Consider the following 17,856-nt stretch of genomic DNA (forward strand, 5'->3'; position numbering starts at 1 on the left):
TGAATTAATCTAACCCTTTCATTTTCTAAGCAACAGTAATATTTTAGTGATATAGATGTTAACCCTTTCACCCCTATGTAACTTTAGTAGACTCTACCATGCATTGATATGGATGAGTCCATTATGGTTTACAGTGGTGAAAGGGTTAAGGCATATGGCAATATGTACTAATGGACAGACTATTCAGGTCAAACATTAAAAGTATTGGTCATTACGATATACCCATGTATACTACAATAGCATACCTCGTCCAGCAGCAGGTAGACAGACTCTCTGTTACGAATCATCTCCTTCTCGCTCTCCTGTCCAAGTCTGAGCAAACTGGAGGATGCAAGCTGTGGATATAGAAATTATAATGTAAACCACATTGAAACTGAACAAGTGTGGATCTGCTAATATGTAGGAACTATTAAGATATCACTGAGCAATACTACGCAGGTAGTCTCTCGACTAGTTGATTTAACCTGAAGAAGTACAGATTTTGGGGTTAGGACACACTTAGATATAAACAGAGACAATTTTTTGACCTACCCCAGTAATATCTCGACTAAATGATTTAACCTGAAGAAGTACAGGTTTTGGAGTTAGGACACACTTAGATGTGAACAGAGACATTTTTTTTTTTTACCTGAAAAGCAATTCTAAGCATAAAAGCCTTTTATGAAGTTTGATATTGAGAACTGCAGTAGACTTACAGCTAAGAACTCCTGGAGGCGGTCGGCCACATCCCCCGGTCCATGGATAGAGAAGAGAGCCCCAGCCAGCTGGTTGATGGTTTTGGCGAGACAGTGGGTATTGTTCACATGTCCTGTTTCACAGTAAGACACAAAGATAAAGCCTACTTTGTTACATTACTCAACATATTTCTCTTTTGACACATTTTTTTTAAGTAGTCCAATTTCATAAATCAATAATGATTAGAATTTATTCAATATCATAATGAATAGCTCAACTTTTTAAAAATATTGAAATAGCTTTATCTTACATCCCATGCAAGGGATCGTGCTCTAGGAGTACTTTCAGTAGACTATATAGGGAGAAGTGTACATTAACCATTTCACCCCTATGTAACTTTAGTAGACTCTACCGTGCATTGATCTGGATGAGTCCATTATGGTCTACAGTGGTGAAAGGGTTAACTATCACATGACTTACCTTCCAAGGAGGCCTTGAACACGGACGTTTCCAGGCGGGCCAGCTTGGGGATGGACACAGCGATGAAGACCATCAATAAACACACAACCTCATACTCACTCTCCTTGTGTTCTACAGAATACAGTACAGTCACATGTTAGTAGTAATACACACAATTCTATTATCTCTTTCCTTTAATTCTACAAAACATCCTTTCAACATCTCAATAGTTTTAAAAACAGAAAACAAACATAGCATATCTCATTATTGGTCATACCTCAATTATAATTCTATATTTGTCAACATTTTTTTTTGAGACTGGCACCAGATATAAATAGCCTTGAGTTTATTCCATTGGAAGTTGCTTTTATTTTTTGAGATAGTGTACAATCCCTACAACTTTTTAGAAATCCTACCAGATTATAATATGCTTTGTCAATCTCCCCACAAAAACTATCATCTAAAAAAAGTAGAACAAAAAAATGCCTGAAAGTTTTTAGAAGTCAACATCTAATGAACTTATTTCAATAGTTACTTTATTCAAATTTCACTTTATCAATTCTTCGTTTTTTTAGAAATAAACATTTAACTGTCATATACTCAGAGCTGCTTTAATAATTGAAAAAGGAGTTTAATGAGGTGGCATAAAAGTGGCATAATAGTGTATCAGGCCGTCATCATTCAACATTCATCATACAATACACATTATATACATATTTCATACAGTAACAGTAAATATATCAACACTACATACTAAATATGTCAACGATACATACTAAACTAGATGTAGCACTGAGCAAATTCAATAAAACACTGCTATATGTTTCTCTATTGAATTTAAAGGAAAATACAAAAACTTTCTTCAGCATTCATTGGTGAGAAGGCACATGTCCAAACAATGTAGTTGAAAAGATACAGAAATGAGACAGAATATTCCTTTTCCTGTTGAGTTAAGTGGATGTACCAGTAATTTAGGTTAATTATAGTTCATGCTTTTGTTTTTATATCTGTGACTGTCAGTATAATTACAGTGAAATAAGTAATCCTGTCTTAGGCTATATTATACCAGACTGTAATTACAATGTAATAGGAGTTCATGCCTTAATGTCTGACTGTATGATTACATTGTAATAGTTCATGTCTTTATGTCTGACTATATGATTACATAATGTAATATTTCATGTCTTTATGTCTGATTGTATGATTACATTGTAATAGTTCATGTCTTCATGTCTGACTGTATGATTACATTGTAATAATTCATGTCTTTATGTCTGACTGTATGATTACATTGTAATAGTTCATGTCTTTTTGTCTAACTGTATGATTACATTGTAATAGTTCATGTCTTTATGTCTGACTGTATGATTACATAATGTAATATTTCATGTCTTTATGTCTGATTGTATGATTACATTGTAATAGTTCATGTCTTTATGTCTGACTGTATGATTACATTGTAATAGGAGTTCATGTATTCATGTCTGACTGTATGATTACATTGTAATAGGAGTTCATGTCTTCATGTCTGATTGTATGATTACATTGTAATAGTTCATGTCTTCATGTCTGACTGTATGATTACATTGTAATAGGAGTTCATGTCTTTATGTCTGACTGTATGATTACATTGTAATAGTTCATCATGTCTTTGACGTTTTATATCTGACAGTATACTTACAGTGAAATTAGTGTTCATGTCTCTCACTATTTTTAAACTAGACTGTAATTATATTTACAGTACAACAGGGGTTCATGCCTTCATATCTGACTGTATGATTATATTGTCACAGGAGTTCATGCCTTGTTGTCTACAGTAGCAGTACAAACATGCTGCTCATGAGGTATTTCATACACTGCATGCCTGACTGAGCTGTGTGTATGATTGCTAAATCTGACTAGTCTGGGATGTACCGAGGGGTTTACCTTCAGAGATGTCGTCTGTCGAGTCCGACAAATTGAGTTGCCCTATCAGAAAAATCACACACTTTACATGTACATGTTTAACTATAAATGATGAAAGTTTAGCTCAGTGTTTTTATATAGCCAGACTACTCTGGGTTATAAGAATGTGACCCAGTTTTATCAAATATATATGACATACAGATCAAACATTCCTATGATCATGTTCATTGATGAAATAAAATGGTGAATTAACTTCACTCCTTGATATAGGACGGACTAATTCATGTAAAGATGATTGCCCTTTCATTCTTCCTCCATTAGTGTATGACGATGGACAATCACCATCCAACCTATGTTTATAGAGTTAAATAGTTACCACTCTTCATCTGTCGGAGGGCATTGATGAGGGTGGGATCCACGTTACAGGGTAGACCCCCAGCAGAGGCCATCTCGTTAACCACCTGTAATAACACACACAGTACAGATGAACTTCGTGCATAATTTCATATCCTGTCATAAACCCTTTCACCACTGTACACCATAATGGACTCATCCAGATCAATGTATGGTAGAGTCTACTTAAGTTACCTAGGGGTGAAAGGGTTAATGAAGAATGTTTAAACTAAGCAAAATGTTATACCAGTCATCAAAAAATTGGACACGAGGTTCAGCAGTTGTTTTTCTATGGTGAGTTTAATATTATTGTCAATAGTTTCTCCTAAATACAGTATAATGGGAAATTTTCGCCCAGTCAAACTTTTGCCCTACGTAGGTAAAATCTATTTTTCATCTAAATTACGTTTGCCGTTTACATTTTATAACTACGTTTTCATGTTGTCTACTAACGTTTGCTGTATCAATAAATTCACCCGCAATGCAGAGGGCAATAAAGGTGAAAGTTTGTCTGTGGTGAAAGTTTCCCGGTATACAGTAACACTGTGAATTCTGTCTTAAAACAAAGAGATTGTATACTAAATATAAACAAATTAAAAATATTGTCGCAAACATAAATTAACCAATTTCAGTTCTTATTTAAACCTTCCAATAATTAGTACTCCCGACACGCAGACGCTTACTGTCACCAACAACAGAAGGGGCAGCAAGCAACTACGGGCTGATACATACAAAAACTCAACTATATATACAGTAAAACCCAATCCTCAAACTCCAATACCCCTCATTTGTCGAACAGTTTGTTTGGTCCCGACCGAGTTTGATCAAATGTATTTGGGTTTGTATTGCAGAACATTCTACATAGACAACTGCGTCCTCGATATCCAGGGGTCACGCCCACTTTCACTCTCTACACCCCTGGAATATGTCATAGCAAAATCGAAGGCTCAATGTGCAGCACCTTGTGGATGAGACGAGAAGACGAGTTTGGTCCTTTGATGTACATCAAACGAATCTCGCGGTCACATAGTAATGCTCACTTTCACTCTCTACACCCCTGGAATATGTCATAGCAAAATCGAAGGCTCAATGTGCAGCACCTTGTGGATGAGATGAGAAGACTATAGTTTGGTCCTTTGATGTACATCAAACGAATCTCGGGGTCACCTAACAGTAAAAAATGACAGGCTTTGAAGTGGGGCCTCGCTCCTTTGGAATCTTCAAAGGACAAGTACCAGCCTAGTGATTAGTCATTTTTTTTTACCTGACACCAATCAAATAGCTAGCCATGTGCCTTCATTTTTGCTATGACATATTCCAATGTTTAGAGAGCGAAAGTGAGCGTAACCCCTGGATATCGAGGATGAGACAACTGATTTCAAAGACAAATTTTCTTAAATTAGATTAAATTATCAGAAGCATAGTTTAAGCAGAATAATAGTTTTGCTGCTGTGTGAGAGATATCAGGCAGAGTAGATCTTCTGGTAAACACTGGTACAGTATACAGAAATTACACGCATGTTACAATCACATCTTGACACAGAATTTATAAAATTGGATTTATTTTTCAAGAAAATGTAACAAGCATATGTGCAGCAGAAGGCAATATCAGCACTTCATTGGTTGTCTGAGGAAATCGAAAAAAAACCTCTACTCATACCAATTAACTACACTATATTTCAAAGAGATCTAAAAAGGTTATTGGAGGAAATACAATCATCTTGAAAAGAGTTTGAGTGAGAAGGAATAATTGCAAATTAGTGGGAGTAACAAAAAGGTTTGAGAAAATCATTTTAGAACATACATAAATGAAAAATCTACACACATACTAACAACCCTGCATGCTTTGATCGAAATATATTTCAAGTAAAACAATAGATTATTAAACAACATGCGTATTATTAAGTAGGTCTAAGATCTAATACATAATTAAATGTCTATTACGTTAATTCTAACAGATGTGACAGATATTAACGTCCAGTAGTTGTGAACAACATCAACGAGTTGAGTTATACATGTAGCATGGTTCTGCTGCCTTTCTAGTAGCTCCTGTAGCACTTAATATTTGAGTTTTTACTTTGTAATTCAGAACACAGCACATGTGAGACAAAAACACAAAACTGTTGAATGATTTTTACTGTTTTCTTCATTTTGTCAACAATCACGGTCGTACAAAGTTTGTTAATTAAGAGGTCTTACAGGATCTTATCAAGAGATATTATTCATATAGGGATTGAACGGCGTTTTTAAAAATGCTGTTCAACCCATATATTTACATTTTTATTAATGAACAATTGTTTAATTTAATTTATTTATTCTTAAATAGTTCCTTTATTTATTGTGTTTTGTACATGCATCGTCCTTTAAACGACATTTGCAGAACAGCCCTATTTATATAAAATTGGCGCCAATATGTAACCGTTGTCATTTGAGCGTTTGACGCAGGGGCATTCTCCATGTTAGCCGAAGCAAAGCAACAAGACTCTTATTGAACAAAGTTAATCTATGACGTCATAAGTAAACCACGTGTTACGTAACGAGAGTTTTTGCTTTCATACTCAAATGAAATGCATTTCTGCTGGTAATGTTCATAAAATGGGTTGCAGCGCAAATGTAAACATAGAAAAGTCATAAAAGCTTTTATCAATGATAAATTTCTCTTCTGTACTACACCCTGGTTCTTATTCTCTCAAATATTCTTTTGTATACTCTGCATGGTCACAGACGTAATAACAGGTTTTCCTCATGCACAGAGATCAAGTAATTATCCAAGCAAGAAAAAATGTTTAATGCTCACAATGTTATACAGTTTTACCCTTATTTCGTATTATCATAGCTGGTAGCTGTATTTGCTGCCCCTAACTACATATAACAAGTATTTGATAGAAGAATTCAGAGCCAGCTGTCAAAATGCTCAATAAAGCAGCAAAAAAAATGTTGCTGAAACAGATGATAGGGAGGGCAGCAGCTATAAAAGGTCCGATGATCAATGGCTGTAAAAACTGAAGAGCTCTAGGAAGGCAGATAACTCAGTCACTAACAACATTTAGGCAACAGTATTCACACAACATGACCTCACTTCCTGGTATCCCCACCTCCCACAGGCAATTGCTGGTTTACACACAGTGGGAAAAGAGCTCATCTTATGTAACACAGAACCTTTTTGGTCAACTTTAAAAAAAATATCTTTCTTTTTTTACCTTGCAAATAATTTTAACATTATTGTTTTTAGTTTAGAAATTGAATTTTCAAATACTTTTTTGACAGAAATAGTTTTTATTTCATCAGTAAGGAAGAAAAGATGTGACCAAGTGGAAGTGTGGGAAGTGTGACACAAGAAAATGGCGACAATACGGAGGACAAACCTGCTGTTTCATTGAAGAATACTGTCACATGGAGGAAAAACAGATATAAACATGACTGTGTTGTAGAAACTGTAGACATATATGAACATATGCTAGTGTCTCGTAACTACCAGATATAACGCTTCTTACGATAGCGTAACACTTCTTACAATAGCGTAACACTTCTTATGATAGCGTAACACTTCTTACGATAGCGTAACACTTCTTACAACAGAATAGTACACTTATCTAACACTTCTAATGATAGCGTAACTCTTCTTAAGACTGAATAGTACACTTATCTAACACTTCTTACGACAGAATAGTACACTTATCTAACACTTCTAATGATAGCGTAACACTTCTTAAGATAGAATAGTACACTTATCTAACTCTTCTAATGATAGCGTAACACTTCTTAAGATAGAATAGTACACTTATCTAACTCTTCTAATGATAGCGTAACACTTCTTACAATAGCGTAACACTTCTTATGATAGCGTAACCCTTCTTACGATAGCGTAACACTTCTTACAACAGAATAGTACACTTATCTAACAATTCTGATGATAGCGTAACACTTCTTACAACAGAATAGTACACTTATCCAACACTTCTAATGATAGCGTAACACTTCTTAAGACAGAATAGTACACTTATCTAACACTTCTAATGATAGCGTAACACTTCTTACAACAGAATAGTACACTTATCTAACACTTCTAATGATAGCGTAACACTTCTTAAGACAGAATAGTACACTTATCTAACACTTCTAATGATAGCGTAACACTTCTTAAGACAGAATAGTACACTTATCTAACACTTCTAATGATAGCGTAACACTTCTTAAGACAGAATAGTACACTTATCTAACACTTCTAATGATAGCGTAACACTTCTTAAGACAGAATAGTACACTTATCTAACACTTCTAATGATAGCGTAACACTTCTTAAGACAGAATAGTACACTTATCTAACACTTCTAATGATAGCGTAACACTTCTTAAGACAGAATAGTACACTTATCTAACACTTCTAATGATAGCGTAACACTTCTTAAGACAGAATAGTACACTTATCTAACACTTCTAATGATAGCGTAACACTTCTTAAGACAGAATAGTACACTTATCTAACACTTCTAATGATAGCGTAACACTTCTTAAGACAGAATAGTACACTTATCTAACACTTCTAATGATAGCGTAACACTTCTTAAGACAGAATAGTACACTTATCTAACACTTCTAATGATAGCGTAACACTTCTTAAGACAGAATAGTACACTTATCTAACACTTCTAATGATAGCGTAACACTTCTTAAGACAGAATAGTACACTTATCTAACACTTCTAATGATAGCGTAACACTTCTTAAGACAGAATAGTACACTTATCTAACACTTCTAATGATAGCGTAACACTTCTTAAGACAGAATAGTACACTTATCTAACACTTCTAATGATAGCGTAACACTTCTTAAGACAGAATAGTACACTTATCTAACACTTCTAATGATAGCGTAACACTTCTTAAGACAGAATAGTACACTTATCTAACACTTCTAATGATAGCGTAACACTTCTTACGACAGAATAGTACACTTATCTAACACTTCTAATGATAGCGTAACACTTCTTAAGACAGAATAGTACACTTATCTAACACTTCTAATGATAGCGTAACACTTCTTAAGACAGAATAGTACACTTATCTAACACTTCTAATGATAGCGTAACACTTCTTACGACAGAATAGTACACTTATCTAACACTTCTAATGATAGCGTAACACTTCTTAAGACAGAATAGTACACTTATCTAACACTTCTAATGATAGCGTAACACTTCTTACGACAGAATAGTACACTTATCTAACACTTCTAATGATAGCGTAACACTTCTTAAGACAGAATAGTACACTTATCTAACACTTCTAATGATAGCGTAACACTTCTTAAGACAGAATAGTACACTTATCTAACACTTCTAATGATAGCGTAACACTTCTTAAGACAGAATAGTACACTTATCTAACACTTCTAATGATAGCGTAACACTTCTTAAGACAGAATAGTACACTTATCTAACACTTCTAATGATAGCGTAACACTTCTTAAGACAGAATAGTACACTTATCTAACACTTCTAATGATAGCGTAACACTTCTTAAGACAGAATAGTACACTTATCTAACACTTCTAATGATAGCGTAACACTTCTTAAGACAGAATAGTACACTTATCTAACACTTCTAATGATAGCGTAACACTTCTTAAGACAGAATAGTACACTTATCTAACACTTCTAATGATAGCGTAACACTTCTTAAGACAGAATAGTACACTTATCTAACACTTCTAATGATAGCGTAACACTTCTTAAGACAGAATAGTACACTTATCTAACACTTCTAATGATAGCGTAACACTTCTTAAGACAGAATAGTACACTTATCTAACACTTCTAATGATAGCGTAACACTTCTTAAGACAGAATAGTACACTTATCTAACACTTCTAATGATAGCGTAACACTTCTTAAGACAGAATAGTACACTTATCTAACACTTCTAATGATAGCGTAACACTTCTTAAGACAGAATAGTACACTTATCTAACACTTCTAATGATAGCGTAACACTTCTTAAGACAGAATAGTACACTTATCTAACACTTCTAATGATAGCGTAACACTTCTTAAGACAGAATAGTACACTTATCTAACACTTCTAATGATAGCGTAACACTTCTTAAGACAGAATAGTACACTTATCTAACACTTCTAATGATAGCGTAACACTTCTTAAGACAGAATAGTACACTTATCTAACACTTCTAATGATAGCGTAACACTTCTTAAGACAGAATAGTACACTTATCTAACACTTCTAATGATAGCGTAACACTTCTTAAGACAGAATAGTACACTTATCTAACACTTCTAATGATAGCGTAACACTTCTTAAGACAGAATAGTACACTTACCTAACACTTCTAATGATAGCGTAACACTTCTTAAGACAGAATAGTACACTTACCTAACACTTCTAATGATAGCATAACGCTTCTTACAACAGAATAGTACACTTACCTAACACTTCTAATGATAGCGTAACACTTCTTACAACAGAATAGTACACTTATCTAACACTTCTAATGATAGCATAACACTTCTTACAACAGAATAGTACACTTATCTAACACTTCTAATGATAGCATTGTAAACTGATCTATCACTGATTATCAATTACATTTCAAGATTTCTTGCCGCTGATCTTGTCATCATATCCTGTCAACCCTTCCCCTTACCTATCAATGACCTTGACCATTACAAAATTGACCTCACCTTGTCACCTTTCAGTTGCAATCTGTGATATTTCATTATGCCAGGTGGCATTTGAGAATTGTAAGAGTCTTATCTGTAGCGTTATTATGCATTTAAGCTTATATATGAAATCTAGTCATGACTTAAAGTTGAGATTTTCGATTTGTTTCCAATAAATAAATCAGAGTAAAAGTGAACCTTTTACATAGTATTAATCTTTAAGAAAAATTAAGATGATGAAATATAATGTAAAAAAGCTATCAGTAAAATAGCTGACATATTGTTTATTAACTCATTCACCCCTGAAATTTTGCAATGCACTGTTCCAATCTTTGAATTGGAAGAGTTCAAATGTGTGTTCAGGGGTGAATGAGTATTGCTGGTACCAAAGTGAACAGGAATCAAAAGGTTATCCTGTTACAGGTTTCCTGTAATAGTTTATATCTCAAACTTAACTGTGACATATAATCTTATTGTAAGCCAACAGAAACTGTGATGTGTTTTTTTATTAACCCTTTCACCACTGTAGACCATAATGGACTCGTCCAGATCAATGTATGGTAGAGTCTACTAAAGTTACCTAGGGGTGAACGGGTTAAAGATGCTTGATTATAAGTGGCAACTGGAGATCAATTTTGCTGTAGCAGCCATAACATACATGTTTGTTTACATGTCCGTGTCCGGACAGTACCGTCATGACCAGTAATGTGTAAGGCTAGCACTTCATCAACATATTGCACCATTCGTTAACATTTGATCTTGTTTACCTTGTCTAATACGATTTAAGACACACAAAAAGATATTGATTGGTGAAACCTATGTGCTGACAATGCAAAACTTCAAACAAAACTACAGATATCTAAATAAATGTTTAAAACATTGTAACTTACTGAAATGAAAACAATTAACAGTTGAGAAATGACATTCTAAATTTCTCAAAACTCATGTAATTAACATCTTGGTGAACATAAAACAAGCTGTGTTAAAGTAGTGAAGTTTTATACAGTACATTATTAAACTCATTAAGTTTTACACCTTTCTTTATAGTCTACAAACATCATTTGGTAAAGAAAGTGTGTTTCAACACTGTACAATTCTTTCTTAATAATGAATACTAGCAATTCACATCCAGGCCACTGAAGCAACATGCTTGGGCATTCAGTCCAATAACATTGTATGTCTGTCTACACCATTAGGCTCCTTAACCCTGTCATCACTGTAGACCATAATGGACTCATCCAGATCAAAGCAAGGTAGAGTCTACTAAAGTTGCATAGGGGTGTAAGGGTTAAGAATGTCCCTTATCGTTTCATATTCTGGTCATCAATGGCTACTGACCAGTCTTGCTGTCAGGTGTCAAGTCAATCCACTATCATCATGACCTGGAAGCATTACTCTATACATGTGTGTGCTAATTAACATAGTCACAAAATAACACACAGATGGTTTAATTTGTGTGGTCTAGATAGGATTTTACATACAAGCTAACTAAACAGGTAAAAAAACGTTTACCAAAAATTTCAAAATTTCAAATTATTTGTAAAAGTACACATACTTAGTTATGACACTAATTATTTTTTCTGTATATGTTTATCAACCAAAATCCATGACATGCTACCTTATCTTAGATATTATATCAGATTCAAACTTTAACATATTGGTAATTATGCTAAATGAAGGTGAAATAATACTTCATATGATGGTATATAATGTAGATACAATGTATATGATATACTGTAGCCACTTACATAGGAATGTAATGCACTAATCTGTGAGGACAACAATATTAAGAACTTAAACATTATCATCACTTCCTTTCTCTTCAATACTTATAATAGACATGTTAAAATATCATTACTTTTGCAACCTTTAGGAATGTCTTAAACAAAAAGGTACCTTGATTTGCCCAATTTTGAAATTTTAATCTTTGCAAATTCATCAACCTCAGATCAACTATTAACAATAAATCCTTTCATACAAATATATACCTGTCTATGATATCTAACATATACATCTATGTCTAAATACAATTCTAACAAGAGGTATAATGAGCCTGTAGGTTTGTTGATTTCGCATGAAATATGGAATACTGTCACTTCTTGGTCGGAAGAATAATTTTAAGGTTAAATGTCTGGAACTACCTATGTTAACCTTTGAGCCGTATGTGACGGTCTACATCCCAACAGGCACATACTCACTTACAAAATCTGACATATACCCTGTTCTATGTCTATGAAAGTGAATAAAGGGCCACAACTCTGTATATAATGGGGCAGGAAACAGGATTTCAATATGCAACACTCCATTGTCCAAGGAGGTACTTACATAAGATATTAGGTAATTGCAGGTGCCAGAAAGAGATATATGTCCTGCACAAAGTGACACAGACAGACTGACGGAAGGACAAACGGAAGAATGAATGGATTGCAGACCTGTAGACCAGTCTGGTAGTAACAGTGGGGAACAAATAACCATTTTTTAGAGGTGATTCATGTTTCTCCTGCCTAACACAGTCAAGTGTGTGCCCAAGCTGTCTACTCTACTGCCAGTCTAACAAGCACATGTAACATGCCCGGTTCTCTCGAAGTTCACATCCTCCACACAAAATAAAATTACTTCATACATATTCTCACACCCTTCTGCCATCCTGTGTTTCATACGTATTATTCTCAAAACCAATTTGTGTTATATTTCAATTCAACCTCATGAAGACGGTATGATTTAAATGAGCTGAAATTCTCTAAATATAAGATCCATACACTATAGTTCATTGTTGTTAGCTATTAACATGTAACCATGGTAACGAGTAGCACTGAACTTACCTTCGAGTCTTTGGTGTTGGGGACAAAATGTTGAAGGTCCTTGACGGATGCCATTAGAAATGGAATGCGATCCTCTAACACCTGCATATGTATAAAGAGAACCCTATTCAAACGAAACACTCAAGGCATCATTTTAAACCAAATGGTGCATGAATTTGAATCATTCTGCTAGACAGAATACCATATTCTGACCAAACATTGCCAAATCATTTCATCAGGAATAAATAGATTTTTGGATGACAGAAATTTAAAAATTTACACCAGAGAACAACTTACCAAAGATTTGTGTTCAGACCTAATATTTAAAATTGAAGGTAGTCAATGTGTGGGTACGCTTACATTTATGATGACCAATGTCCGTTACATCCTAGGTCATGACATTTGACTCGTTTACTTTCAGTAAATGTATTTAAAGTTGAAAGTACACATGTATGACCTATTTAACAGTACACAAAATTTGATTGGTCCATCCCGTAGGTTCATACATAAGTTTGTTTTCTCTTAAGTTCAAAGGTCATCCTTTTAATCTGTTGCATGAAAACATCTGTACAGACTCAAAACCTAAGGTCAACCAGTTTGAACTGTGACCCCTTAAACCATGCGACCTTATACATACAGCAAGTAGGGCTTCTTGGGCGAGGGAGCGGAAAGACAGCAGTACACCTATCATAGTCATCCGCATCAGTACACTGTCAGCATCTGTAACAAGGGCACATAACTCTAGTATACAAGAATAGTAATACAGGTTATTAAAGAAACTGAATAACACAACAAAATTTACAGAGATGAGTGATGACACAATAAAATTTACAGAGATGAGTGATGACACAATAAGTTTTTTAATGTTATTCAAAAGGAAATCAACTTAAAGGAGGTATTTATTTTTCTTAGTTTACATTAAAAATTAATTGTCCTGAGCTTTAACTTTGGTTTGTAATAAAACATTCCAACAGGATTTTAATGCTAAAAACTTTGTTCAATCAAATCGTTCAATTTAAAAACAAAATAAATCTGCTTTCTTGCCATCAGAACATGTTGAATGTCACATGTATAAAGGTGAAGTTGTCGATATCAGTAGTTTGGAAAATATCTCCAATGTATCATCTGATGCTTTTAATAGGTTGATAAAAGGGTATTACATCTGTGTAGAGATCATCTAGTGTTTGGGCATTCTCATAAATATTTTACACATGCTTCATTTTCTTGGGGAAAACTTTTTGTATACATGCCACACAAAATAATTAAATATATAGTTGATGGATCACAGCATGCTGGGTTTGGAAGCTTCAACTAAAAGGTTTTCTTTCTTTTCAGAGAAAAACAATTGACCATAGAAGACAGTTGTACCTAGCGAATACAGTATACAGATATTAACGGTAAAACCATATTGTGAATGATAAATTCTGGAAAAAACTTCTATAATAAAGATTGATTTTCAAGTGTCTATTCGTTAAAATTGTTACTTCAAGCTAAAGTAACTTTAATATATTAAAGAAATATTGCTAAAATGAAAATACGTTCATATTTTCAATAGTCTATGAAGTTTTTAGAGTGTTGTGGTTGTCTGGTCACCGGCTACAGACAGGGGTAAAACAGGAAGTGACATCACAAGGCATGCACGAGGAAACAGACACCAGTCAGATCAAGTCTACTACCTTAATGACACACCAATTTGTCAAATCTAAAACAAGCAACTTGTTCTTTTTTAAATGATTATGAAAATTTCACAGAATCAATGTTTTGTCTTTATGTGTCATTAAGTAATTCAATGGTGCAGGAAAGTAGACCCCACAATGTTTTTCAAGAATATCTATATTTGAATGTCAGAATTGGAATATCAATATTTGGGATGAAGTGAGACAGTTATTAGTCTCTGTATCAGCCACAACTGAATAAACCATACGACTATGAAATCAAATGATACATTACTTATATATCAACAAGGATGTGATTACTTGTTAGATTAGAGTCAACATAGCATTTAAGGAGTTGATTGACAAGTCTTTTTCAAGCAAATCAAGCGCCATAACTCTTTTAATATCGATAACAAAAATATATGATCAGTCAATTAGGTCACACATGCAATTGCTCTTGTGACAGATGTATGCAAATATCTATTAAAATCATTGCATAACTGGAAAACCAGTGCAAACAAAATTCTTTCTACAGACAGACAGATGTCCTACGATTTTCACACTGAAACTAAAATCTGATGTAAAAACAAACGAAGAATTGCTTGGAACAGCCAATTAATCGAGGGCATATTAGTAAAGAATCTAGGAATTATATAGCGTGAGGTCTGCTTTTGAAGTCACTGTATCTTAATAATGAAATTGCAGATATAATGCTCCTGTGTAAACATATTTTGATCCATGATTCTAATGACTACAGTTTATTACATTTTTGCCAGAGAAATATTGGATTCTATCATCTTGATAAAACTGATATTTTTCACACTGTGACTAATATCAAAAGTATCACTTTTTGGTATTGACCAATCATAACAGTATCTTCTATTCGCTGCATTCAAAGGCAACTATTTTTTGTTCAGATTCAAATAAAGCGACACTAGAATAAGTGGTTGCTATGGTAAATGTGTGGTACACACACTTAAGTATTTACATAAATATACAATTAATAACATTTATATAAGCGATCAATTCAAAGAAAATAGCAGAAAAAGTCGAAATTGCACTGAGTTATCCCATTCAAAATGGTGCACAGCCTTGTTGTCAAGCGTGACGTTATTAGAATATGCTGCGCACTCGTGAAAAATATCAAAATATTAGCCACACTCGTGAAATATATTTGTTATTACAGAAGGCACTGTTAAATATCTTATCCTCTAATCCTTTTTGTCTAGCCCTTCCCTCCAACATTTCACTGGTTGCTATTTTGACTTTATTGTACTTTAAAAGGTACAAAACAGAGTTAATGCAGCACTAATCAGAAATCACACACCAGTCCCTTACCATCATCTTACCATCATCGAATCAAAACAGTGAAAACTTAGTACATGTACATGTATTTTCTCACCAACAAGACTACACGCAGGTACAGATTTGCTTTTAGTTTTTCCTCCATGAAATAGCGTACAAAGACTGTCCACTTATGATGGAGCCACTCCTGACCAAGTGGTCAATTCAATGTGACACATCACTTAGTTGTCATAGCCTGGTCAATGTAGTATGATAGCCCACACTGTCACATTATTCAGACAACTGGCTAAGCACAGGTGCCAAGAGACAAAATGTCAAAATACAATGTAGGACAGAATTCTTGAGAGGTGCAAGACAGATAAATAACCAGCTATAGTACCATATGTATGTCATAATTAAGTCAGTTTCCATAGTAACTAGCTATTGTACGATGTGTAAGAGGCTAAATGTATATCATAATTAAGTCAGTTTCCATGGTAACCAGCTATAGTACCATGTGTAAGTGGCTATATGTATATCATAATTAAGTAAGTGTCCATGGTAACCAGCTATATAGTACGGTTTGTAAGTTGCTATATGTATATCATAATTAAGTAAGTTTCCATGGTAACCAGCTATATAGTACGGTTTGTAAGTTGCTATATGTATATCATAATTAAGTAAGTTTCCATGGTAACCAGCTATAGTACCGTTTGTAAGTGGCTATGTGTATGTCATAATAAAGTCAGTTTCCATAGTAACTAGCTATTTTACGATGTGTAAGAGGCTAAATGTATATCATAATAAAGAGTTTCCATAGTAACCAGCTATTGTACCATATGTAAGTGGTTATATGTATATCATAATAAAGTCAGTTTCCATAGTAACCAGCTATTGTACCGTGTGTAAGTGGCTATATGCACAGTAAATATTCAGTTTCTGAGGTAACTAGCTACAGTACCGTGCATAAGAGGAATATGTACAATATACAGTCAGTTTCCATAGTAACCAGCTATAGTACCATGCATAAGAGGATTATGTACAGTATATAGTCAGTTTCCATAGTAACCAGCTATAGTACCATGCATAAGAGAATTATGTACAGTATATAGTCAGTTTCCATAGTAACCAGCTATTGTACCATATGTAAGTGGTTATATGTATATCATAATAAAGTCAGTTTCCATAATAACCAGCTATAGTACCATACGTAAAAGGATATATGTACAGTATATAGTCAGTTTCCAAGGTTAACAAGATAAGTACTAACATGTATAAGAATTATGCTAATATGTATTATATATAAAGTCTGTTTCCATAGTAACCAGCTTTGATTTCAGGTGTAAGAGACTATGTGTATATCATTTATTCAGTTTCCAAGGTAGCAAGCTATAGAACTACCATTTGTACTATATAGTCTGTTTCCATAGTAACCGTATGCAGTATCAGGTGTAAAAAGCTGTATGTATAACGTATCCAGTCAGTTCCACACTTCCATATTTGGTAACTGAGTGATCACGTGATTTGACACAGTCTTGTAAGTGGTCAGTGCACTGCCAAGTCTTTGAAGTGAGTGGACGTTAGTTGGAGTATATACCACGTGTAAGAAGCTATATACATATACATAACATATAAAGTCAGTTTCGAAGGTAACCAGTTATGATATGAGGTGAAGGAAGCTATATGTATTACATAAAGTTGTAGTAGTAACCAGTTGTGGTATTAGGTGTAACAGGTACATGTGTAGTACCAGGTGTAACAGGTATATGTTTATCATTTTAAGTCAGTTTCCATGGTTACCAGTTACATGTGTAGTATCAGGTGTAACAGTTATATGTATATCACTTCAAGTCAGTTTCCATGGTTACTAGTTACATGTGTAGTATCCGGTGTAGCAGTTATACGTATATCATTTTAAGTCAGTTTCCATGGTTACCAGTTACATGTGTAGTATCAGGTGTAGCAGTTATATGTATATCATTATAAGTCAGTTTCCATGGTTACCAGT

General features: G+C 34.1%; 1 protein-coding gene across 9 annotated transcripts in view; it reads right to left on the minus strand.

The window, feature by feature from the left end:
* Positions 1-17,856, minus strand: part of LOC110459938 (membrane-associated protein Hem-like) — a 47,976-nt gene that overhangs the window by 3,288 nt on the left and 26,832 nt on the right. For 4 of the 9 annotated variants that reach the window (XM_021512461.1, XM_021512459.1, XM_021512457.1 and 1 more), the window contains 8 exons: positions 13,547-13,629; positions 12,931-13,011; positions 6,798-6,818; positions 3,416-3,500; positions 3,061-3,102; positions 1,156-1,266; positions 696-808; positions 246-335 (listed from right to left, as the gene is read on the minus strand). In XM_021512461.1, the coding sequence (XP_021368136.1) occupies positions 246-335; positions 696-808; positions 1,156-1,266; positions 3,061-3,102; positions 3,416-3,500; positions 6,798-6,818; positions 12,931-13,011; positions 13,547-13,629 (626 nt within the window). The remainder of the gene's footprint in view (positions 1-245; positions 336-695; positions 809-1,155; positions 1,267-3,060; positions 3,103-3,415; positions 3,501-6,797; positions 6,819-12,930; positions 13,012-13,546; positions 13,630-17,856) is intronic. The other 5 variants (XM_021512465.1, XM_021512464.1, XM_021512462.1 and 2 more) reach the window with 2 other exon arrangements.

This window comes from Mizuhopecten yessoensis, unplaced genomic scaffold, assembly GCF_002113885.1.
Source record: "Mizuhopecten yessoensis strain PY_sf001 unplaced genomic scaffold, ASM211388v2 scaffold10275, whole genome shotgun sequence".
Classification (NCBI taxonomy): Eukaryota; Metazoa; Mollusca; class Bivalvia; order Pectinida; family Pectinidae; genus Mizuhopecten; species Mizuhopecten yessoensis.